This window comes from Oncorhynchus mykiss, chromosome 5 (genome assembly GCF_013265735.2).
Source record: "Oncorhynchus mykiss isolate Arlee chromosome 5, USDA_OmykA_1.1, whole genome shotgun sequence".
Lineage (NCBI taxonomy): Eukaryota > Metazoa > Chordata > Actinopteri > Salmoniformes > Salmonidae > Oncorhynchus > Oncorhynchus mykiss.
Window position 1 is genome coordinate 57,627,243 of NC_048569.1, and position 24,244 is coordinate 57,651,486.

The 24,244-nt window shown below is 45.5% G+C and overlaps 2 protein-coding genes across 5 annotated transcripts in view; one reads left to right on the forward strand and one right to left on the reverse strand.

Moving 5' to 3' along the window:
• The first annotated feature begins 62 nt into the window (after positions 1–62).
• tmem259 (transmembrane protein 259) lies at positions 63–13,869 on the forward strand. 3 transcript variants are annotated; one of them, XM_036977947.1, is made up of 11 exons: positions 66–1,128; positions 4,863–5,165; positions 6,089–6,200; positions 6,979–7,089; positions 8,464–8,586; positions 8,739–8,839; positions 9,041–9,098; positions 9,214–9,297; positions 9,410–9,542; positions 9,780–9,879; positions 10,524–13,869. In XM_036977947.1, exons 1-11 carry the CDS (start codon positions 916–918, stop codon positions 11,337–11,339), a joined length of 2,154 nt encoding a protein of 717 aa, XP_036833842.1. In that variant the 5' UTR covers positions 66–915; the 3' UTR covers positions 11,340–13,869. The 3 variants fall into 3 exon arrangements, with proteins under 3 accessions (XP_036833843.1, XP_036833842.1, XP_036833841.1); XM_036977946.1 differs by having other exon boundaries at positions 67–1,128; positions 6,089–6,254; XM_036977948.1 differs by lacking the exons at positions 9,780–9,879; positions 10,524–13,869 and having other exon boundaries at positions 63–1,128; positions 9,410–9,546.
• A 108-nt stretch (positions 13,870–13,977) lies between these two features.
• The window catches only part of grin3bb (glutamate receptor, ionotropic, N-methyl-D-aspartate 3Bb), a 109,573-nt gene continuing 99,306 nt past the window's right edge, over positions 13,978–24,244 (reverse strand). The window contains exons 6-9 of one of the 2 annotated variants that reach the window (XM_036977945.1): positions 21,418–21,569; positions 16,821–16,985; positions 16,126–16,196; positions 13,978–15,878 (exon numbers count right to left, since the gene is read on the reverse strand). In XM_036977945.1, the coding sequence (XP_036833840.1) occupies positions 15,230–15,878; positions 16,126–16,196; positions 16,821–16,985; positions 21,418–21,569 (1,037 nt within the window). In that variant the 3' untranslated portion in view covers positions 13,978–15,229. Of the gene's footprint in view, positions 15,882–16,125; positions 16,197–16,820; positions 16,986–21,417; positions 21,570–24,244 lie in introns of both variants that reach the window. The other variant, XM_036977944.1, reaches the window with a different exon arrangement.

Genomic DNA, 24,244 nt, shown 5'->3' on the forward strand with positions numbered 1-24,244 from the left:
ATCTTTTTTTATAAAGTGTATGGACGTTGCATCTACAGAGGGCGCTCGCTCCAATCGACTATTGTCAAACTCTTGACTTGCCTTGTTTGTTTTCAAGGCTTAATGGTTGATGCTAAGGAATAGTTAAACTGGTTGAGAGTATTGCAAACGGTAGAATAAAAAAAAAATCGGGAATCATACTCAATGTCCATCTAAAAAGTCAAACTGAGAGACATTTTCGAGGCGAACTCTCGACTAAAAAGTAACATACGGGTTATCATCGTAGAACTTGAACGTTAGATAGCCACTATAGCGTGAGCAGGGTAGTGCTAGCTAACTTGATAAGCGTTTTATTTTTATTTTATTGGACGTTTCTGGTGAATTACAATGAGACAAATGCATACAAGCTAAGTTAAAATAATATACTAAGAATATACATCACCATAATCGTCAATGTTTTCGCCTCGGAATGTTGTTCACCACCAGTGCTAACTAGCATGTTAGCAATGGTATGTTGCAGGTAGTTAATTAGCCTGGGTTTGAATGGTGACTGACGCTTAGTTATAAGGCCCTAAAACGGCCAGTAGAAATTTGTAAAGAATATTTTAACATTACTGTATACGCCATTTTTTTAGGTTGCTACAGTGGTTGAGTTGTATTGGAACTCATTAGCTAACGTTAGCTACGCTAGTGGGGGCGCTTTGGGAGTTAAGCCAGAATGCCAGATACACAACGACCATGTCGGAAAAATTTATATAACGCACAGCCCTTCTAGACATCAAATGGGTCACCTCTAGCAATTGTGACTTTTCGATGTAAACTGACCATCCTACAGTTGGAGTTGTTGGTGCCAGTGCGGTTAAGTTGCGTACATAGATCCACGTTTCAACTGGATTGAGATAGTGACTTGCTATCAGTCGTCTTGCCAGACATACAATGTCAGAAAACCAGGGCAACGTGAACAATAACGTCCCGCTAAATAACAATGGCGGGGCGAACAGAATGCGAAACCCTAATATCAACCAGAACCCACTCATCAATGTTCGAGACAGACTTTTCCATGCCCTATTCTTCAAGATGGCAGTTACCTATGCCAGATTGTTTCCACCATCTTTCAGAAGAATCTTCGAGTTCTTTGTCCTATTGAAGGTAAGACTTTCCTCTCACTATTTTACCTTCATGTAGGCTGCAATGTCAAGAATCGGCTAACAAGAACGAATGGTAGGTTAATTTGCTTCAAATTGGTTTTGTACATGTGTGATTGCTGCTTCTCAGGGGGTAACTTCTTCCAATGATTACAGAAAATGTAGGTGCTTTTAGCAACGCGGTTCTAGTACATACACTAGCATTGCTTTCAATTGTATTGGGTTGCACAAAAAGTCAGTGGGAAGCCAGAAGTTAAATCCAATTCCATTTAAATTTACTGTGCCAATGGGTGTGGAATTTGAGCTTCATGGATCTTCTTAAACAGTTTCCAAACGTGGGTCTGTTGTAGACCCAATTAATCTCTGCTTACCTCATGTCAAAGTCCCCCACAGGTTATTCCTTTTTGTCCACATAATGGTGCAAGGTGCAGGACTTTTTTATTTTGACATTAGGTAAGCAGGTCTACAACAGACCCACGTTTGGAAAGTATGTTTAATAATACAATCCTTTTAGATATTTTGTCTCAAATTCATAATGACCAACAGTCCTGCCCACTGGCACGGTAAGTTGAAATGAAATTGTATTTCGTTTCGGACTTCCCATGGACTGTTTCTGTGGAACCCCCAGACTGTTTGTGTGCTACTCACTGACAGTATTTCTCTCTACAGTGTATGTAAATACACCCATGTTGCTAAGGGCACCTACAGAAAATGGTAAACAGTAAAGGTGTGCATGGAGTACAACCCCCCCTCCCCTTCAGAAAATGCACACCCTAGCCACTGTCAACTTGACAGGTGGTACAGAATGCACATGTCAATGGAAGTAGACTACTTATCCCCCCCCCCCCACCATATCTCCAAACAGTGCCTCAACAAAACAGCAGTTTCTCATGAACAATACCACAATGAGAAACCATCTTTGTGTAACATTCAAACAAGAGGGGGTAGAAATGGCTGGTTCGTTTCTCGCCCAACAATAGTATAGTTTGTTGAACCTCAACTTGACCTGCCAAAAGTGGGACGTGAATGGGTCTGTGCAGCGTGCCCTCGCCGTTCTTTGCATCCTGTGATCATGCCACAGTCCAAATTCCGAATTTGTTTGGAGTGGTTCTGCTGCTACTACTGCTGCTGCCTCTGTTTTGATGTGTGGAATAGTGTGGGCCTTAGATCTTACAGTTGAGTAGAACATAAATAATCAACCTCCACAATTGCCGCTTGATTGCATCAGATTCTGACCAAATAAACACATCATGTACGTATTTATCTCTGGCACATTACACTGGCGCATAGGAATGGGTTGATTCAGCACAACAATAACCAAGAAAAACCTTAGCATTAGGTGGGAAGGTTGTACATGTCAAATGTATTAGTTCTAGCCACATCCTCGTCATCAACAGAGTCAATGATTGACACATCTATTCTACACAATATATTATCATAGCCAGTAATTAACTCGAGTTTCAACATTGCAGTAGGGCCGGCCTTTCCGAACTGTGATTAGGCTTAAACCCGGGAAAGCCTTTGCTTGTGCAACTCCGGGCATACAGGAACACATTGACCAAAATGCACACTCATCCTCATCAGCTCTGCATGAAGGTTGCAGGCAGCATAACACCAAAGACAGGCATTTTCAGGGGGTTATAAGTGCAGTGACCCTCAACTCAGTCTAGTCACTAGTGAGTCATCTTAACAGGCATTACATTAGAGCTCTCCTGTCCTAGCTTTTTTCCTTATCTGTGTGGATAAAAACTCAGAGGTTGTTGATTATGTTTTTATGTGGTCAAGGTGTGTGTGCATACATACACTGAGTGTACAAAACATTAAGAACACCTGCTCTTTACATGACAGGCTGACCAGGTGAAAGATATGATCCCTTATTGATGTCACCATTTTAAATCCACTTCAATCACTTTAGATGAAGGTGAGGAGACAGGATAAAGAATGATTTTTAAGCCTTGAGACAATTGAGACATGGATTGTGCGTGTGTGCGTGTGTGTGTGTGTGTGTGTGTGTGTGTGCCATTTAGAGGGTGAATGGGCAAGACAAAAGATTGAAGTGCCTTTGAACGGGTATGGTAGGAGCCAGGCCCACTGGTTTGAATGTGTCAAGAACTACAACGCTGCTGTATGGGGGTGGTGGTGCAACTCAATATTAGGAAGGTATTGTTCATGTTTGTATCAAATCAAAAGTCGAATCAAATTGTATTTGTCACATACAAGCCCTTAACCAACAATGCAGTTTTAAGATGTGTATATATAAAAAACACACACATATTTAAGGATCAACAATAAAATAACAGTAGCGAGGCTATATACAGGGGGTTCCGGTACAGAGTCAATGTGAAGGGGAACCAGGTAATATGTACATGTAGGTAGAGGCAAAGTGACTCGGCATGGATAATAAACAGAGAGTAGCAGCAGTGTAAAAATGGGGGGTGGGGACAATCAAATAGTCCGGGTAGCCATTTGATGAATTGTTCAAGAGTCTTATGGCTTGCAGGTAGAAGCTGTTAAGAAGCCTTTTGGACCTAGACTTGGCGCTCCGTGTGTGTGTGTACATTATGTACCAGGCCTCCACACAAGCTAACTGACAGTGGGAATCCGCCTGCCTGAGTCTGTTACCAGACAAGAGAGAAGAGCGACGCTCTGAAGCAGAGAGAAGGGGGAAGAGAGAGAGAGAGAGAGAGAGAGGGAAGGACAGGAGAAGAGAGATGGACAGCCATTTTCAGAGGCACCTGCCTGCCACTACTTGTTGGGATGCGATGGATGGGAAACAAAATGGCACGTCCCCTATCTGTCTCTGGTTTCACTGACACTTTAGCTTTGGACACAAGCATCTTTTTGATGTTCTGAGTGTTGTCTTCCTGATGAAGAGGATCATTCTAAATAGACCAGGCTCTCTAGCACCTCACGTTTCTCCTCAGCTGACTGCTGTCTGTAGGAATCTATCCTACTGCACCTTTTGTAGTGGGCACCTTCACTAAGCAGCCTCTGTGACGGTCATTTAGGCTAGGGTTTCCCAAACTTGGTCCTTGGGCCCCCCCTGGGTACACAGCTGATTCAAATAATCAAAGCTTTGTGATGTGTTGGTTATTTGAATCAGCTGTGTAGTGCATTTACAAAAACCAAAATGTGCACCCAGGGGGAGCCCCAGGACCAAGTTAGGCTATTTCTCCACCATTTGATGTATAGGATTTAGGGTTGGGGGAAAATGTTGAAAAGCAATTGACCCCGATCCTGACAGGATCTCTTTCTGCTACTCCTCAAACCTTGCACATATGTGAACTATCTTTTGTTTCTGGCAATGTGATTGTCATTAACATTATCAGTGTTGCCGGAGGGGAAACATACAAAAATGTGTCCCTTAAACTAGGGCATTGCCAGTGACCTCACAATACGATATTATCATGATACTTAGGTGCCGATACGATATGTATAGCGATTCCCATGATCCTATATGTATTACGATTTGATATTCCAAACATGTTACTCTGCAGAGATGACAGAGCAAGAGAAAATGAGTTGAAAACATGTTTGCTCACTTAAAAAAAAAAGAAAGATGGAGAACAAGCTATAAAATGAAAAATACCAGACCTTTGGTGCAGGTAATATTGCGATATGTAACTATCGACACCCCCCCCATTAAACATCTGTAAATACCAATATTGCCCTAGACAATCTGCCATAGTTTAATGCTCTCTACCTCTCTCTTGCTCTACCTCTCTCTACCTCTACCAGGCCCTGTTTGTGCTCTTCATCCTGGCCTACATCCACATAGCCTTCTCCCGCTCGCCCATCAACTGCCTGGAGCACGTGCGGGAGAAGTGGCCGCGTGACGGCATCCTGCGCGTGGAGATCCAGCGCAACTCGTCGCGTGCGCCCATCTTCCTGCAGTTCTACGACACGGATGGCTTCCAGGGCCTGGTCAAGGAACCAGAGGGAGAGGGAGGAGGAGGGCTGGGCCTGGCCGCGCTGCACCACGAGGAGGAGGACGAGGAGGAGGAGATGACCCTGGAAATGTTTGACAACAGCTCTGTGCAGGTGAGGGTGAGAGAGAGAGAGAGAGAGAGAGAGAGGGAGGGAAGCAGGGATGGGGCTTGAGAGGAAGGCTAAAGGCAGTGACACCAATGATCCTGCCACCGCGTGCCCCTGTCCACAATAATGACCATACAATGACTTTGCATTGTTCACACAGTGCCTTCAGAAAGTATTATTCCACATTTTGTGTTAGTCTGAATTCAAAATGGATTACATTTGTTTTTCTCACCCATCTACACACACTATATCAAATGTATTGAAAATAAAATATAGAAATATCTAATTTACTTAAGTATTCACACGAGTCAATACATGTTTGAATCACCTTCGGCAGTGATTACAGCTATGAGTCTTTGGTAAGTCTCTAAGCGCTTTGCACACCTGGATTGTACAATATTTGCACATTTATTATTTTTTAAATTCTTCAAACTTTGTCAAGTTGGTTATTGATCATTGCTAGACAGCCATTTTCAAGTTTGGCCATAGATTTTCAAGACTATTTTAAGTCAACTAAAACTAGGCCACTCAATGTCATCTTGGTAGGCAACTCTAGTGTGTTTAGCCATGTGTTTTAGGTTATTGTCCTGCTGAAAGGTGAATTTGTCTCCCAGTTTCTGTTGGAAAGCAGACTGAACCAGGTTTTCCTCTAGGATTTTTCCTGTGCTTAGCTTTATTCCGTTGCTATTTATCCTAAAGAAACGACCTCGTCCTTGCTGATGACAAACATACCCATGACATGATGCATTTTTTATTAATTTGTAGAAATGTTTAAACATATTTCTACTTTGACATTATGGGGTATTGTGTGTAAGCCAGTGACACATCTCAATTTAATCCATTTTAAATTCAGGCTATAAAACGACAACAATTAGCAAAAAGTCAAGGGGTGTGACTACTCAAGTCTTTTTCTCCTCTCTCGCTGTCAGTTTGAGCTAGACATCGAGCCGCGGCTGAAGCCCTCGCTGAGCGGCATCGGCCTTGGGGGAGGGGGCCTCAACGACAGCCAGGATCTCTCCTTCAGCCAGTCGCCCACTAAAGGTATGCAGCCGCTGAGGGAGACAGTCTCCGAGATTGAGATGCTAACACGAGCAGGTAAACTCAACCCCCCCCAACCCTACCTACCTGTCTACACCCCTAGTGAGTGAGAATCCTCTCTTCTCACCGCTCCTTTCTTCCTCCTTCCCTCTTCCTGCAAGCTAGCTCCCTTCCGGCCATCTTCTTGTCCTTGGTCACCCCCTTCTGGCATGATTCCTTTCCAAAAAATGTGTTCCCTTGTCTTCTGCCACCTCAACGACTTCCTGTAGCTGTTGTTGTGATGGATCAGACTGTTTGAATCCGACTGTGTGGCCATGATGCCATCGCATTTCCTGCAGTGGGCCCTGGCTGTGCCAAGACGAAGACTGTGTTGATCTGACCTTTTGCAGCTCGCTCCAGCAGAAGCAGTCAAGAGTCAGGCTCCAGACTTTAGTTTAGGCCCTGTTTGTGTCGTGTCTGTGTGCCCTGACATTGGCTTTAACAATTCTAAATGGTCTTTGCATAACATTTCTTATGTGCTATGTATGCATGTTTTGCGTTTTATTGCTGTAAGTCTGACTCCTCCTTTCCCTAATTTGCTTTTAAATAAGTCTTGGCAATGTGTTTCTGTCAATGTTTTGCCATTTTAGGTGGGCTCTAACTAGTTTAAATATGAGTTGTTCTAATGCAATGCAAGAGTGTGTGTGCTGTGGTGTTGGTGGGTTGCTGTATGTGTGCTTTGTTGGTGTGGTAAGCTGCACTGCTTACCTGTAAGTGTGTTTCTCTCTGTGTGTGTCGTCAGTGTGGCCTCAGGAGGAGTACATAGTTGAGTACTCTCTGGAGTACGGCTTCCTCCGCTTGTCCCAGACCACCCGGCAACGCCTCAACATCCCCGTCATGGTTGTCACGCTGGGTAAGTGGTTATAAAGCCTACTTAACATTGTCATAAGCATGACATAACACATGATCACAGATGTCATGAATGGTCTTAGCTAGATGAGTGTTGTTATTAAGCCTGTCTAAACTCATAAGCATGACATAGCAGGTGTCATACATATTCATATCTGGGTAAGCTCTGTCATAAAGCCTACTATGAACACTCAAAAGCATGCCATAGCATGTGTCACAAACAGTGATGTTGCTAAAGTGATAGGAACTTTGACCACTGACTTGCAAGTTAGCTTGCCAATGAGCAGTAGTTGGTTAGATCAGTAGTTACAGATGAGCAGCAGCAGTAGTTGGTTAGATCAGTAGTTACAGATGAGCAGCAGCAGTAGTTGGTTAGATCAGTAGTTACCGATGAGCAGCAGCAGTAGTTGGTTAGATCAGTAGTTACAGATGAGCAGCAGCAGTAGTTGGTTAGATCAGTAGTTACAGATGAGCAGCAGCAGTAGTTGGTTAGATCAGTAGTTACAGATGAGCAGCAGCAGTAGTTGGTTAGATCAGTAGTTACAGATGAGCAGCAGCAGTAGTTGGTTAGATCAGTAGTTACCGATGAGCAGCAGCAGTAGTTGGTTAGATCAGTAGTTACCGATGAGCAGCAGCAGTAGTTGGTTAGATTAGTAGTTACCGATGAGCAGCAGCAGTAGTTGGTTAGATCAGTAGTTACAGATGAGCAGCAGCAGTAGTTGGTTAGATCAGTAGTTACAGATGAGCAGCAGCAGTAGTTGGTTAGATTAGTAGTTACCGATGAGCAGCAGCAGTAGTTGGTTAGATTAGTAGTTACCGATGAGCAGCAGCAGTAGTTGGTTAGATTAGTAGTTACAGATGAGCAGCAGCAGTAGTTGGTTAGATCAGTAGTTACAGATGAGCAGCAGCAGTAGTTGGTTAGATCAGTAGTTACCGATGAGCAGCAGCAGTAGTTGGTTAGATCAGTAGTTACCGATGAGCATGCTGATGTACTCATCCTCTGGTGGCTAAGATGGGCAGGAGCTAGCTCGTTGCTGACTTTTATTTTGAAATATTTTAGTATTTGGGCCATAGGTCATATTTGCCAACACAATGGTGCTTTATTAAGCAGTCATCTTAACGAAACTCAAAGCTGAAAGCGCTCTGACCACCCTTTGTTGCGCTCCCTCGGCTAACTTTCACATTAGCATTTTAGCAGACGCTCTTATCCAGAGCTTTAAAGGCAATCAAGTATCGCCAGCAAAACACTTCACTCAACATCGTACTCAGGCACACTAAAAAGCCTGGTTGAAGTAGCACAGGTGCAGTGTTCTGAGGACAGGAGGTGCTGTCTGTGTGAGGCTTCGGAACCTAATCCTGTGCCTGTGTGCGCATGCAGACCCAATGAAGGACCAGTGCTTTGGGGACGGCTTCAGCCGCTTCCTCCTGGATGAGTTCCTGGGCTACGATGACATCCTGATGTCCAGCGTCAAGGCCCTGGCCGAGAACGAGGAGAATAAAGGTACACGGTGGTTAAGGGCGGAGGTCTGTTTCTCCTGCGTGTGCCTTTCCTTAGTGGTATGCAAAACTGTGTGTTAGTGCGTGTCTGATCGGTGCTATGTCTGTCTGTGTGTGTGTGTGTGTGTGTGTGTGTGTGTGTGTGTGTGAGAACAGGCTTCCTCAGGAACGTGGTGTCAGGGGAACACTACCGATTTGTCAGCATGTGGATGGCCCGCACCTCCTACCTGGCTGCCTTTGTCATCATGGTAATATTCGTAAGTGTCAGTCTCCACACACCATTTGTTAAAAATCCCAAGTGTTCAAAATCCTACTTAAAAAAAAAAAAAAAACGTCCCATGTGTTCAATTAAGCCCATTAGAAGCCTTTATTTGGGTTCCTTATTGAACGTTTCACCCAAAAAAGTAAGAATGAGGCATTCCATTGAAAGTTTAATTGTTGTTTTCCTCTATCTGCAGACCCTGTCGGTGTCTATGCTGCTGCGCTACTCCCACCACCAGATCTTCGTCTTCATCGGTGAGAACACACACACACAGACCCCGCTAGTAGCCTTGAAAGACACACTCCGTGCCGCACGTCTCTTTGCCCTTACGCCAAACTCGCTCACCTTTCACCCTCTCCGTCTCACCAGTGGATCTGCTGCAGATGTTGGAAATGAACATGACCATCGCCTTCCCAGCAGCCCCTCTGCTCACCGTCATCCTGGCTCTCGTGGGTAAGAGCGTCTCGCCGTTTGAGCCACCATGCAACAAGCTGGGTCTTGTTTTTTAAAATGATTTTATTTACGAATGAACAGTGGGTAAGAAGAAGCTTTCCCTCTCTACCAGGCATGGAGGCCATCATGTCGGAGTTCTTCAACGACACTACCACCGCCTTCTACATCATCCTCATCGTGTGGCTGGCCGACCAGTACGACGCCATCTGCTGCCACACCAACACCAGCAAACGTCATTGGCTGAGGTGAGTGTGAAATGCCGTTGGCTGGAGTAAGCCGTGCATACCCTCCAATATCTCATAAAATGGGGATGGGTTGACGAAAAGGGAACTATTTGGCGCATTTCTATGACTTCAGCAAACAACTGATCACTTTGTCTCTCCAGTTCCAGGCAGTCCTTCCATTCCACAGTCAAGTCAGTCCAGTGTGATGATGGTATTTTCAGCTACTCTCTAAGGAGGTTGTCTCTGTCTCTCCCGCAGGTTCTTCTATCTGTATCACTTTGCGTTCTACGCCTACCACTACCGCTTCAACGGCCAGTACAGCAGCCTGGCTCTGGTCACCTCCTGGCTCTTCATACAGGTGAGACACGGCAGGGAAGGAAAGGAGGAGTTGGATGAAATGAAATACAAATAAATTGTGGACATTTAAATAAAAAATAAAAAAACTAGAGAAAAGACGCTCCCAAACTAGTGTACTAGCCCACACACTCCTCCAGTGTTTTGAGTTGGAAACACTATAGGCTTTGCATTTGTTTCAAGGGACCTACACACTTCATTTATTCAGTACGCTGAGCGGGAAAGTGATTTATCATGTTATTGTGCTGTTATACCGGCTTATTACTCATTAAATGTTACTGTAATCTAAGAAAACACAGAACTGTGTTTGTTTTAGTAAATAGCAATGAAAATCATATTGGGTTAGAGTGGGTTTTTAAACCCAATTGTAAAGAAATTTCCTGAATAAATCAATTTATCTGTAGTAGTGACTGTGCATGATGCTAAGGTTTCAGCCCTCATGCTAGTGGCTGTCCCAAAGAGATTAGCATCCTAGGCTACATTTTAGCCAATGTAGCGATTCGCCTGTGATTTGATCACACCCCTGAAGTCATGCCAGCCACAGCTCTTGTTGGAATTTGCAGCCTTCCAGGCACAGTTTCTAACTCCATTACTTAAAAACACTTATTTAAACCCCTGTACCTCTCTTCTTCATCCCTCCATCCCTAGCACTCCATGATCTACTTCTTCCACCACTACGAGCTACCGGCCATCCTGCAGCAGATCCGCATCCAGGAGATGCTGCTGCAGAACCAGCAGGTGGGCCAGGGGGGAAACCAGACGGCCTTGCAGGACAACCTTAACAACAACACCACCGCAGCAGCTGCAGCTGGAGGAGCAGCTCCAGCCCGAGGGGGGGCAGCCAATGGCCAGGTCCAACTGCCAGACGAGCCCCAGGCGGCTTCGGCGGCCCAGGCCCAAGGTACAGCGACCCAGGCTTCCCAGTCTAACAGCATGGCCAGCAGCGCTACGTTAGAAGGGGCCCGGGAAGAGTTGACGATGACGACGGAGCTGGACTGGATGGCGGAGACGGCGGCCATCATTACGGAGGCCCTGTCCTCCTCCTTGGCTCCCCAGCTGGAGAGCACGGAAGGGGGTTTGCTGGGGGAGGCTGAAGAGGTGGGGGGGGTCATGGTTTCTGAGGCGGGCCTCAGCGTGGTGGCGGAGATTCGAATGGGGGGTGGGGGTGGAGGAGGAGAGGGTACAGATGGCCTCAATCCCAGCTTGGTTCCAGTGGAAATCAAAACCGTAGGGGCCTGCAGCAGCAGTGCAGCTGGCTTAGGCCCGCCTCTTCCTCCCTCTCCTCCAATGGGAGGACTTCAGGAAGCAGAGACTAGTCTCTCTAGTGTCAGTCCCTTCCTCCTTCCTCCTTCTCCTCCTCCACACACAGACTGCAGTAGGGCAGGGGAGCCAGAGAGCCCTGGGCAAAGCCCCACAGACTGGGAGCCCAAGACAGAGGAACCCCCCAGCCCCACTCCGTCCTGAGCCCCCCTACTCCAACTCACGTATGCTCCCACACGCAGAGGCAACATGTCTTCTCCCCCCTCAATTCCTCTTCCAACACCGCAAGATTGCCGCCGTGGCTATATTACTGTAATCTCATTCTTACGACACCAAGGAGAAGCGAGGGATGGAAAGCTAAGAAAAGGCGCCCCCCTCCACTCTCCTCTAGAATCTCTGCTACGATAATGTTTTGTTTTGCTTTTAGTTTCCCCATCCTTAGTGGGACAGTGACTTTTTCCATCCGTCGCAGAGTTTTTGCTCAAATTATGTGTGATACACCAACTTTGCTTCAAAGGTGTGGAATCGTTTGTGAAAGGCTACCATGACATTTTGCCATGTGATATTTGTGTTTATGATTGAAAGTTGATTTGTAAAATAGAGAGGCGGCAATCCTATTGCGTTGATGTACAATTCCTTAAAGGATGTTTCTTTTGGTTAGGTGTCTCGACGGGCTTTGGAAATGGCAGTGTACTCTATGCGTTTTCTTTTTGAGAGCACAGTTGACTACCATACCAGTCATAACAAGGCTGTAACACGTACTCGTATCCTAGTCATTCATTCCATCTGGTTCTCGAACCCAGAAAAAGAAAATACGAATACAACCCTGTGTTTCTGAGTTGCTCTAGTATCCGAGTTGGTCATTTTTCTTTCAGAACTGTAGGCTAGTAATGTTGCTGTGGTTTGTGTAGATACTTCACGCACCACTTTTTCACAGGCGCTCAACTCCTCCAGTTTGGAGGTTGTAGTCGTAACTGGCAACCGGCTCCACAAGCTAGCACTAGCCCTGAGTGGAGCATCATGGGAAATGGAGTTTTCATCCATTCTTTGGAGTGTTAAGCAGACCTGCTTGCTCTTGTTCAGATTTTTTCCCCCCTGTCCGCTTCTCTTATGACGATTGGCAGTTGCTCCCCGTACTTCTTGAGCTGAAGAAGAGCGGCCATCATTGCGGTTTCTCTCATCTTAACCCCTTTTGAGTGAAACTGCGTCATTGGTCCGCCCCTGGGAGCTTTTCTGTGTACTGCTAGCCAACCAATTCTCTCATCACCATGTTTTGTATTTGTCTTTCACATTAGAATCGCTTCACTAGTCATGTGCACATTAAACAGAATCAACCTGAAGGCTCAACCATTGCCTTAAACACCCGTTTCATGGTCTTCAAACAAAATGATTTAAGTCAATATTTGTTCCCATGGCCCCTTAGACTGTATTCCAAAAGAGGAGCATGTGACTGTAAAAAAGAAATGCGCTTCATCACAAGGAAGTTTTCTGGTTCATGGCGTCAGCTGACTGAGGCCCATTTCAAGCTCAAACACACAGATCTTTGCCCCAGACTGGCACAAGACAATACCAGGCGATGTTGAACAGCTTCAGGGTAAAGCCATTGTACCCAGCCGAACCCATCTCCATTACATTTGTCATTGCGATCTACCATTCAGCTGCCCAACTGGATAGTTATGAAGAAAAAGCATATATTGGACCCTAGGGGGCATTTAATTTTGTAGAAAAATATATTTAGGATTAATATTTTATCTTTCATCAATGTTCTTGTTTCAAAACCTTCAGGAGATTATGATAAAGCTGCACAATGTTAAAAACCTTCCACGGCTGTTGTGGCCACTGCTCTATTCCATAGCTCACGGGAGACTAAATAACTGGCTTGTAAAATGCTACTGTGATGCTAGTTGTATTTGCTAGGGTCTAAAGACAAACATTGTTTTCCTGTACTCAGATGGACCTGACATGCATCATGCTTCCCCTTTTCTGGAACTAGCTGAACAAGGTACTAACATGGACAGGGTATAACACAAGTCGAGAGGTTTTGACATTGTAACTCTATAGACATAAACGGTCAGGGAAGGATCAGAAGTCATTGACAGGTGTGGTCGGCGTCTTCGTCCTCAGCTGTTTGAATTGAGAACAATCTGACCAGAGAGCTTTTATTTTGAATGATACCTTATATGATTCCGAATGAGAGATTAGTGCAAGTTGAGATTGCCCTTGTTGGCCTCATATCAGAGGAAAATGGGTTGTTTCTCAACAGAATGGCGATAATCAAGGGACATTTCGCAAAATATCATTGTTCTATTGAGACACGAGGGGTTAGCGTAATTTCTGCTCAGTGAGTTGTGTGGAGATGTAGTCAAGGCTATGCAACGGGCAGGACAGAGGATGTGGTTATGGGATGAGAAGGTTGTCCAAATTGTGCAATATGACAAGTCAGTTTAAAGAAGTCTTTTGAGTTCATTCTAGGGGAAGCTTTTACCGATAAGAGAAGAAAAAAAATGTTCCGTCAATGAGGTTTTCTGATCAGTTTCTTTATCTGTGCCTATATTCCGTTCTGTGAGAGAAAACGGGATGATTGTAGCCTTGCAACAGTTGCTATCCATTTGTAGTTAATTTTAGACAATGATAAATGAACCCTTCGATCTGTGATGGACTAGATTCCTCTCATTCAAATGTATTTAACTGTTCAGTAAACCAAGTGCAGTAGAAGCATTCTTTGCACAAAATGCCGTTGTTGTGGTTATTTCTGTTTGTGTGTCCTAGTATTGGTCATGGAAATCCTAGACACAAAGTATGTTGTCCACCACAATATAATATATCTTTTTTTTTTCAACCTTTTTATTTATCCAGGAAGTCCCACTGAGGTCAGGAAACCTCCCTTGTAAAATCAAATACAATTTTATTGGTCACAAAATAGGAACTTCCTGGGTATTGTATGTTGACATATTTCAAATCCTGTCACATCCGTATTTGGATCATGTTCACGAGGAAACCCCTGATTTGACAAAAGGATCCTATATCAGAAAGGAGAAATGACACCCTGTTTACTTGTTTAAATGTGAATACATGTTTCGAGTTAATTAATGTGTAATAGAGCTTGCCAGCTTGTTGTCCTAAAAACCAGAAATGAGTTACCTCCTGGTTCATTCAGCCATTCCTATGTGGAAAGAATAGGGTTTTGGGATAAATGCCGAAAATAAGGTAACGCAGGCTTAGATCTTTTGTTCTGAGAGTCAGTTAAACGTGACCTTTTTGTGTGCTAATTAAAAAAAAAAAAAAAATATTGCAGAAATTCTTAAATTCTCAGTGACGTTAGCTGATAAAGGTTCTCATAGAACAAACCGTAAAAGATCTCCTAAGCCTGCGTGTACCACAGACCTTATTTTTGGCGTTTATCCAACTCAAGTTTCCCATAGGCTTTTTCCCAACCAACCATGGTGCCTACAAAAAAACACCATTACTATTGCTCTCTATACACTGCCAGACATCAAACATGCCTAATACCTGTTATTCTATCACTGAAATTTAACCCTCAGTACCCGAAAGGTAAAAAATACAGACCACACAGAGTACACATGACAAGGATTCACATTTCAACCTTCATCACAATCAACACTTTCATCAGACTTTTATTCTTGAAAAACATGTCAATCAAGGCCAGTGAACAATATCGATTCGGATCTCAAAGGAAATAAAACATAACGCACTGCTCCTGATTCCTCCGTGGGAGTCGGGATCTGTGGCAGAGGAGTGAGCGCTAGAAAGTTTAATGGCTCAGTTCACAGAACAGATGCTCTACCGCATGGGACGATATACTGTATTCAAGTAGGCCTGAGGTTGCACATTTTACTAGCCATATGAGGCAGTTGGGCAGCGTAGAGCACAAGGAATTGCCCTAGAAGCTCTTTCATTTTTCACCCAGTAGCGAAAGGTTGGTGTCCAGGGAAAGAGCTGCCATGCTACGGCATCAGGATCACAGGAAAAGGATACATCCAAACCAAGGGAATCCAGCCGCTTTCAACAAACCCCTCCCCTTTTAACCCCTTACTACACCATTGATTGGTCCGTGTCCAAACACCAGAGGGGCATCACCTCTTCTCGTTGGTGTGTTTGGCGGGGGCTGTGCGGACTGTGGGCAGGGCCTTGAGGACAGGGTCTGTCATGGTGGTGGCACAGCGGGTGGAGGGGAGGGACGAGGTGGTTTTGGTGGAGGTGGGGAGGGATGCTGCAGCTAAAACCACGGGGGGCATTCCTGACACTATGGGTGCAGAGCAGGCGGCCTTCTCCTTGGCCAGAGAAGTCTGCAGCTCAGCCCTCCTGGCCAGAGCCGTCCTTAGCTGATCCCGGATCAAGTCGATCTTCTCCTGTAGCTCTTGTAGCTCCCCTGGCCTTGGAGGAACGCCCAAGGAGGAAGATGAAGAAGGGATGGATGAAGAAGAGGCGGAGGGGAGGGAGAGCACCAGGTTGGCAAAGGAAGTCCCGAAGCCTCCATTTGCACAGACACGTGTTGCCTGGTTAGCCCCGGGGATACCTTCCCCCCCTCTGTCCCCTTCGGACTTGGTCACGCCCCGGGCCAGCAGGCGGCGGCTGTTGAGGGTCTCCAGGTTAAAGTGGACGCGCTTGTTGTCCTTAGCGGCTGCAGCGTCCCTGCTATTCTCGCTGTTCCACTTGGCCGATGCCCTGGAGAGAAGGGGGTCAGGGGGAGGCTGGGGGTGCTGGTTCTTCTGGATGCAGCAGCTACTGGGAGATAAAAGGCTTGTGTCAGTAAAGAAAGAAAGACACTGGTCTGGTGCCAAATCAAGCCCTACTAGTGTGTTAGCTCGCTTTGAATCTGTATCTCAGTAATATGACTGCCTCCTTTCATTACCGCTGATGGGTAAAAGGGCCATATGGATTCTACCTGTCCATGTCCTGTCAGATCATGATCACAGATCATGGAAGGTCAAGTAAATTCTTTTTTTTTTAAAGGCAGCCATTTTGTCACCTTTTCTCTGTGTTGGTGTCTTGCTTCTTCTTCACGTCCTCATAGGTCTGGTTCAGGGCTCGGTGGATTTTCTGCAGAATAAATGGGGCTATAGTTACACTGACAGCCTAGCGCTACGGGGGTTGAAAAGCTCCACACTGTTTTATTCAAAACGTGCAGAATCGACACCATCTTAGAAATTGTAATTACTTTTCCCCTCTCATTAATAATCCTCAATTGGGGAAGGAGCTTAGGAGACCTCCGCGTACTTAAACCAGGCAGATTTGAAATGTCAGTCCTTTTAATACTCAACTTGGACTGGGCTTCCAAAATGGTGGTTATCTAAGTCAACAGCAGATGGCGGTGTTGCCTTAATGTTTTCAAATGACAGCCAAGGTGATATATATAGTCCCGATGACAGTCTAGCCAAGAGCATGAGAAACCTACACCATAAACAACATTTTACAAGCAATAACGGTTTGTTAATATTGAATTCACAGTGGATACGTGAGGTGTAAGTGCTTTTAGATGTGGAGTTTGTAAAACATGCCACACATTTGTTCAAGTAAAAAAGAGCACTTTAAAAAGGCCAATGAAAGAAACAATGAAAAAGTCAAGACTGAGGGAGGAACAGGAGGAAGGTTCTCAAGGCAGTGGCTTACTGTGAAAGGATATTGTATTGGTTCACTCACACACACCCCCTCCCTCCATCTCACCTGGCTGGTGTGGAGCCAGTACTTGTACTTTTGTCGTCGTCGGATGCGGGGCAGCACCATGTGATAGAAGGCGTGCTCCCCAGCCAGGGTGAGCAGCGACGTGGCCACGCCCACACACAGCAGCACAAACAGCCCTGAGAAGTGACGGATGCCCATCTGGAGAGTCTGTAGGGGGAGGGAGGGGACAGTTGGGTTACTTGGACAGGGTTAACACATGTAACGCAAGGGGTCAACAATATAGTCAATTGATTGTCAACCTCCCCTAGAGTGGCCTGGAGGGGTCCTGCGTAGGAGAACTAATCAGAATGTAAAAAGCAGGGCGTCTAGGGCTATTACGATGACCCTATTACCGCTACACCGGCGGTCAGGAGTTAAATTCCACATGACCGTTGGGTCAAGATACCTACCCACTGGGCACACATTAGCTGAATCAACATTGTTTCGACATCATTTCAATACAATTACATTGAACCAACGTGGAATAGACGTTGAATTGACGTCTGGACCCAGTGGGTAGGCCACTCACTCCAGAACTGCGCTCTGTAAATGAATGGTGCTGATGGTCGACGGTAGCCGACAAAACTCGCTAACGGCCATCAAGTCGCTAATGGCCTGGTACTCAGCGCTCTATTGTCCCTCTAGTCACTCTGACGTCAATGCGAATGCAATGGAAAATCAAATCGAACAGCCTTTTTGATGTGTGGAATGAACAAAGTGCTCCTATAAACCCAGTCATTGTGTAACATTTCTATAGGCTATGCAATCGCGTGTGAAATCAGAGTTTTGATGGCGTCTATTAAAAAGAGGAGGATCCCAGCTTTCACTAATTGAAATAGATGATACTGTGTAACCATTAGGAACCCGAGCGGTGAGCCCACTGAGTAACACATGCCTGATCTCTGTCCCATGGAGGTTTTCAACCTCCATGCCACGGGCTGCCTTCGGGAATATTCTATTTCCTGGTATTCTATCTGGTTATAGTTTATTCTACTGTCTTCTCGTTGTATCTCTATAAGCCTACACTTCTACTCTACTCGGAACTAGAAGCACAAGCATTTCGCTACACTCGCATTAACATCTGCTAACCATGTGTATGTGACAAATAAAATTGGATTTGATTTGATTTTACCCTGTATGATTAGTTTCTACCCTGTGGGCTGCTGCAGAGGCCCTTTTTGAATTGCAGCAGTGCTTCGAGGGCATTTAGCCGAAAAGCCAATTAATGCTTCATCTGTAAATGTGGTCGGAGGCTACGTGTGACGCAATTGCGGAGCCATACCACATTGCCGTGCGCCTCCCAAATGTTGTAACAATGTGGAGGACCTGTATCAACACAAACTCACTTCCTTGACAACTTCCATCTCAACAGCTCTACTCAACAGCTCTGCGCTGCCCCGCGAAGTGTAAGAAGTACGAATGCCCTGACTTTCGCACAGGCCGTTTCACTGTAAAGGCTGCGCGGCCAATGCAGACGCCGGATTGACCATGCAGTGCCTTTTAGTCAGGACAGTGTGTGCTTGAGACGCACAGTGTGAGCAGTGAGCACCCTGTCTGAGTATCCACCTTACGGTGGCCCTGCCTGCCAGCACACACAGCAATACATTACAGCCGTTGTATAGTACAGTGCACCGCCATAGTTTTATAGTACATATGCATAGTTGTACAATACGTCTAGCCTGTTAAGGTTTAACAACATGGGTTTCACCTGGTCAGTCTGTCATGGAAAGAGCAGGTGTTCTTAATGTTTTGCATACTCAGTGTCTATGCAGCCGCATTGTCTAACACTGTTTGATACTTTTCCGAAAGGAGAGAGAACTTTTCAGAGGAAATCTTCTAAACCGAATGCAGACCTCCTGCCTCTCTCTCTGATATTATCTGTAGAGGTTTGGACGTATGTGTAGGGGAGGGAGAAAGGAAGGGGTAGACGATGGCAGGCTTGTTTCCGAAGTGCTGACACAGTGAACCCCAGGGGTCCAGTCAAGGCCCACCCCATCTCTCCCTCCACTCCTCCCTCCCGACTTCCTTCACTCCATCCCTCCTCCCATTTCATTCTGGGACTCGGCCAAGAAAGGGAGCTGCCTGTCTCAGCCTCGTGCCACTCTGCTCCCTCTTTCTCATTTTCTCTCTCTACCACTGTGCTCCCTTTCTTTCTCTCTCCCTTCCAGTCTACCACTGTGCTCCCCCTTGCTCTCTCCCTCCACCTCACCATTATAACTCTCTCCCTATCTCCCCCCCTTCTTCTTACTCACTTCATTCACTCCCTCTCCCCCCATCCATCGGTCACCCCCCCCCATCCTTCTCTCTCCCTTCTCATCTCCACTCTATCTTCTCCCCCTTCCTTCTCCCTCCCTTTCCTCGCCTTGATCCAGTCGTGTTTGGTATGCAGGGGGGATAACTCATCCCATTAGAACTTGGGGCCAGAGTATGGATGGTGTTAGATTGTCGAATGTGTTTAAGAGTGGGCCTATCCTCCGTCATATTGTTTCTGGGCAGCCGTAGCTCATCTCCCCCCTGTTACCCTCCCCACTCCGCTGTCCCTCAGCCTTTCCCCTCAGAATCCGTGTGAGGGGAAGGATTTGGAATGGAAATGAGGTATAAGCTGTTCAATGCAGGCCACAGCAATTCTCAACCTCCTAATTATAGTAAAATAGTGAAACACATTAAACTGTAAAAGATGAAACTGTGAAATATATAACTGAAACTGTGAAAGATGAAACTGTGAAAGATAAAGAGGAAACTGTGAAAGATATAGATGAAACTATGAAAGAAGAAACTGGGAAAGATATAAATGAAACTGGGAAAGATGAAACTGGGAAAGATATAAATTAAACTGGGAAAGATATAGATGAAACTGTGAAAGATATAGAGGAAACTGAAAGATATACCCTAGATATGTGGTTTATAGGGTGTTTTTTTAAACTTGTGCTGTAGTCACTCCTCGGAGTTTCTCACATTGGCAGCTTGAAAATGACAGTCTGCCAATGTATATGTTTACATTCCCAATTCTAAATTTGAGCATCTTTAAGGGGCTGACATGGCCAGGTACACGATGACAAAAAAAAAAAAACGTCAAAGTTTATGACATCACAGTTCAAAGGAACGTCACCTGGGGCAAATCAATAGCGGTGCTAACAGGAAAAAAAAACGTTATTGTCAGTCGTGTCTTGTGCAGCTCAGTCGAGACAAACGGTAGATGTTGTCATGTGGGAAACATCCATGTTCTACCATCCATCCCTCAGTCACTCCCCAAAGTTAAATCGGGTGATAATTTGATAATTAGGTAATGACAAGACTGGGAATGGCTTTGATGTTTCTGCACAGATGGCTAGGATCACTGCTTGTCTCGCTCTAGCACCGTTTTCCCCATCCTGAACACGCACACCTACACACACACACACACACACACACACACACACACACACACACACACACACACACACACACACACACACACACACACACACACACACACACACACACACAGAGCCTCTCTCTCTCCACACACTTTCTCTTCAATGGGTCTGTGCAGACCACAAATCAGTGCAAGCTGATATGGTGTTGGCATTAGAAAAGCAATCCCAGAGTCCTCAGCTGCTGTCTGTCTGTCTGGGGAGCGAGAACCAACAGGTAAACAGCCCACATCATCATGCTGATGGGACCAGACGGTTGTCCCAGTAACAGGGCAGCAACAATAATAACACTAGCGTAAAACGATTCAAACAACAAGTTATGGAGTCAGTAACAGACAATGATGTATATAAACACTTGTCTATACTAACAGAGCCATTGGGTCAGGGCAGTTACGCCATCCCAGTAAGTTAGTAGCCTTGCTAAGCAATCTGGATCAGCTAAGTAGCCTTGTGCAAGTCATAACAGCTCATAACAGCTCATAGCCTCCTGTTTCTGTAGCGCGAGGCAGCTTGATGTACAGGCATACCCGCTGAACAGAACTCTAGTCTATCGCTGGGCCTTACCCCCATACATCTACTTAATGCTAAGTGCCAAGCAGAGACGTATTGGGACCCATTTGTACAGTCTTTGATATGACTCGGCTGGGGATCAAACTCCCAACCTTCTAATCTCAGTGCGGACACTAACCACAAGGCGTGAGTTGGAGTACTATACTAGCTAAGTGCTTGAGGTTAAAGGATAACTTTAGGATGGCACACAATCCTGAGAGGATATCATAGACACACACAGAGGCAGAATCTAGCAATCAATCTTTTCCATAAACATCTGACACTGATGGATCTGAAGAATGTCTGCAACCCAGACTTGCATAGCTCTAAGAATGCATGCCCAATACATTGCTTCAATCAAGTGGTATGCTAGTGTGGATATTAGAACAGAGCCAAACATTCAGTTTGACATGTCCAGATGTATGAGAATGGCCAAACCCAATGTCCATCAACTGTCCGCAACCGATGTGGTGTGCCTACAGGGGGCGCCACTCCGCCACAGCCACACTCTAGCCTGGCGCCTGATCTGCTGGTGCTGTCTGCACAAACAGATCTGGGCCCAGGCTGACTTTGATGGCCATAGAAGTTGACAAGATAGGCCAAACAGATCTGGGACCAGGCCACAGACAGACACTCACCTCGGTGACGGCGAACACCCTCTTCCCACAGGGCACCACCTTGTACCACTTGTCGTGCAGCATGTCCATGTAGCCGTCTGACTTGTAGCGACTGATGAACTCTGACACGTTGTTGGTCAGAGGGGAGTTCTGCGGGAGGCCTATTCCATAGCCTGGGGGGGGGGGAGAAAGAAAGCATAGTACAATAGTACAATGGGTATTGTGGTTTATAGAAATTAATGGAAATAAAATAACTACCACAAGCTTAGCAAAAAAGGGTTCTTCGTTTGTCCCCATAGCAGAACAATTTTTGGTTCCGGGTTGAACACTTTGGTGGTGAAAAGGGTTCCACGTAGAACTTTGTATAAAAAATATATATATTTTCAGAGGGTTCTCCACTATGGTTCTAGGTAGCAGCTTCTTTTCTAAGAGTATAGATGAGATTATTCGATTACTTCTATGGTTTAATTCTATTTGTTCAGGTGATCCCATTGAGATGAAAAGTATCTTTTACAAAGGAGAACTGTCCAGTGAAGGAAGCATTCAACCATTTGTTACATAAAAGTAGATACAATAGGCAAGGGTAAGATATCGTTAGACGCAAACAAATGAAGAACAATTATAAAAGGGTGGTTATGGAGGGAAACAACATGTTACCAATGTCAGCATGTAAATATGTTAAAGTTGTGGTGCGTTCCCTTCTATACCACAAGTCCCATGGCTTTGCCATCTGGGTAGAAACACTGACATGGACAGTGTCTCACATCTGCTAAATAAACAGACTTAATTTTGGAGGTATCTATTTTTACACCATTCCACTTCAAATGCCCTAACTGCTTTAAAGATTTCTTTCAATTGTTTAGGTGGAGAACTGAGCAGCGGCCTACACTCGTATCCTTCCAAACTTCATGCCGAGTGAGTTAACTGGCAGGCCTATTCTGGATCCTCTCCTCCTCTCCGCCTAAGGATATGAACACGTCATAAACCATGGCAAAACAAGTCATGGAATTATAAGAAATTAGCTGTAACACTGCAACATTTTCTCTCAGCCTCATGGTTAAATGTGTAGAATAGCATGAGATTAGCTATATGGGAAGGGGGGGGGGGCCTTGCTCAGACCTTGCGAGGGAGCCCTGCGAAACTGCGGTACGCTTCTGATCCATAACAACCCAAATCGGATGACCTTACCTTCAACCCTTTCAGTAGGGACACACAGGGCTTTGGTTATTATTATAGCTAAACCAGAGTTCAGCCTCCATGACGCTCCATAAAATGGGACAATTCCTCCTCTACCTGTACTGCTATTCCTGTACTTTACTCCTTTGAACTTCTTAATGACATTTTGTGAATGAGATTTTCGATATCGGATTCTTGATTTTACGTGGAAGGATGGAAGGGAGAAAAAAAATCCCCATCTCGTGGTCGTCGGTAGCAACGGGAGTTTGAAGAAAGATTGATGGAGGAAGACAGAAACAGGACAAAGAAAAAGTGGAGTGTTCGGCACATCCATTATCTAATGACAAGGAGTGTGTGTGTGTGTGTGTTGGCTTTGACAGCAGAATTAATAATGAGTTTTGGTGGGCTGGGGATAACAGAGAGTGAGAGCCCAAGGATCATTGAGACACAACAACTCTCATTCCACCTCTCCCTCCTCCCTTCTTCCCTCCTTCATCCCTTCCGTCCATCTCAAAAATGGTATTTAATCAATGGAGGGGTTTACCTCTGCCTATCCATCCCCTCATCCCTCATGGCTAATGTCTGTCAGTCATCTCCCCTTCCACCCCCCCCCCCCCCCCCCCCCCTCACTCTCCCTCACTCCCACCTACCCCTCCCAGTCAAGATGACAGATGCCAGACAAGCTCTGACATCAACACGTTTCATCAGAGCGAGACTGCCCGAGCACGCACACACACGCACACACGAACACGCACACACACAGTCAAGCACACACACACACACCGTCAAAGGCGTTTTTGAATGAGGATATGCGCATATGCGTATGTGATCGTGCATGTCTATCTCTCTCACAGCCTGTCTGTCTCGGTCTGTCTGCCTGCCTGCCTGTTTGCCTGCCTGTTTGCCTGCCAGCTCCAACAGGTAAAAACAGATGAACTACTACGTTGTGTAAAGCATGTGCTTCAGTCTAATATTCTTAATGAATGCATCGGAGATCCAATAAACATCCCTCTGTTTCCCATAAAGCCAACAGAGTCGGCTCCCTGCGCTGGCACAGACGTCCCTGTAGCCCAGTGTTAATGACGATGTTGTGCTTTGAATCGCAGTCATTAAATACTGGGTGGCTTTAATCACCAAATCGAAAGAGTCCTGGCACCTGCCAGGTCCACTGTCTGTAGCCCACTACGACTCAGTCCAAACACCGGAGACAAATAAAACCCCGAAGAGGACAGAGATTCAGAAAGTCTTTTGAACGAGTGAACTCTGTTTGAAGCGATAGTTCATTGCTGCATTTCTGCGGATAAATTGTTTTAGTATCTGGAAATGAATAAATAGAGGACGAGCTGCAAACCAAAGAGAGAGAGAGTGTGTGTGTGTGTGTGTGTGTGTGTGTGTGTGCGCGCGTGCGTGATATGATACTGGATGGAGTAATGAATACCGTGAGGAACCATGTAGATAAAGTGCAATAGAGGAGCGAGGGAAGGTAGAAAATACAATTAGCAGAGGGGAGAGATGAGCTAGAAGAGGTCTAATTGAGCAAAACCCCAATTACTGTTTTATTGTGGATGACTGTCTAGAGGTCAGGGCCCAAAATGGAGGAATATTCCACACCTCAAAACCCAGGGAAAAAGAGCAGTTACTGTACATGAAAAGAGAAGGTGTCAATCTGGTT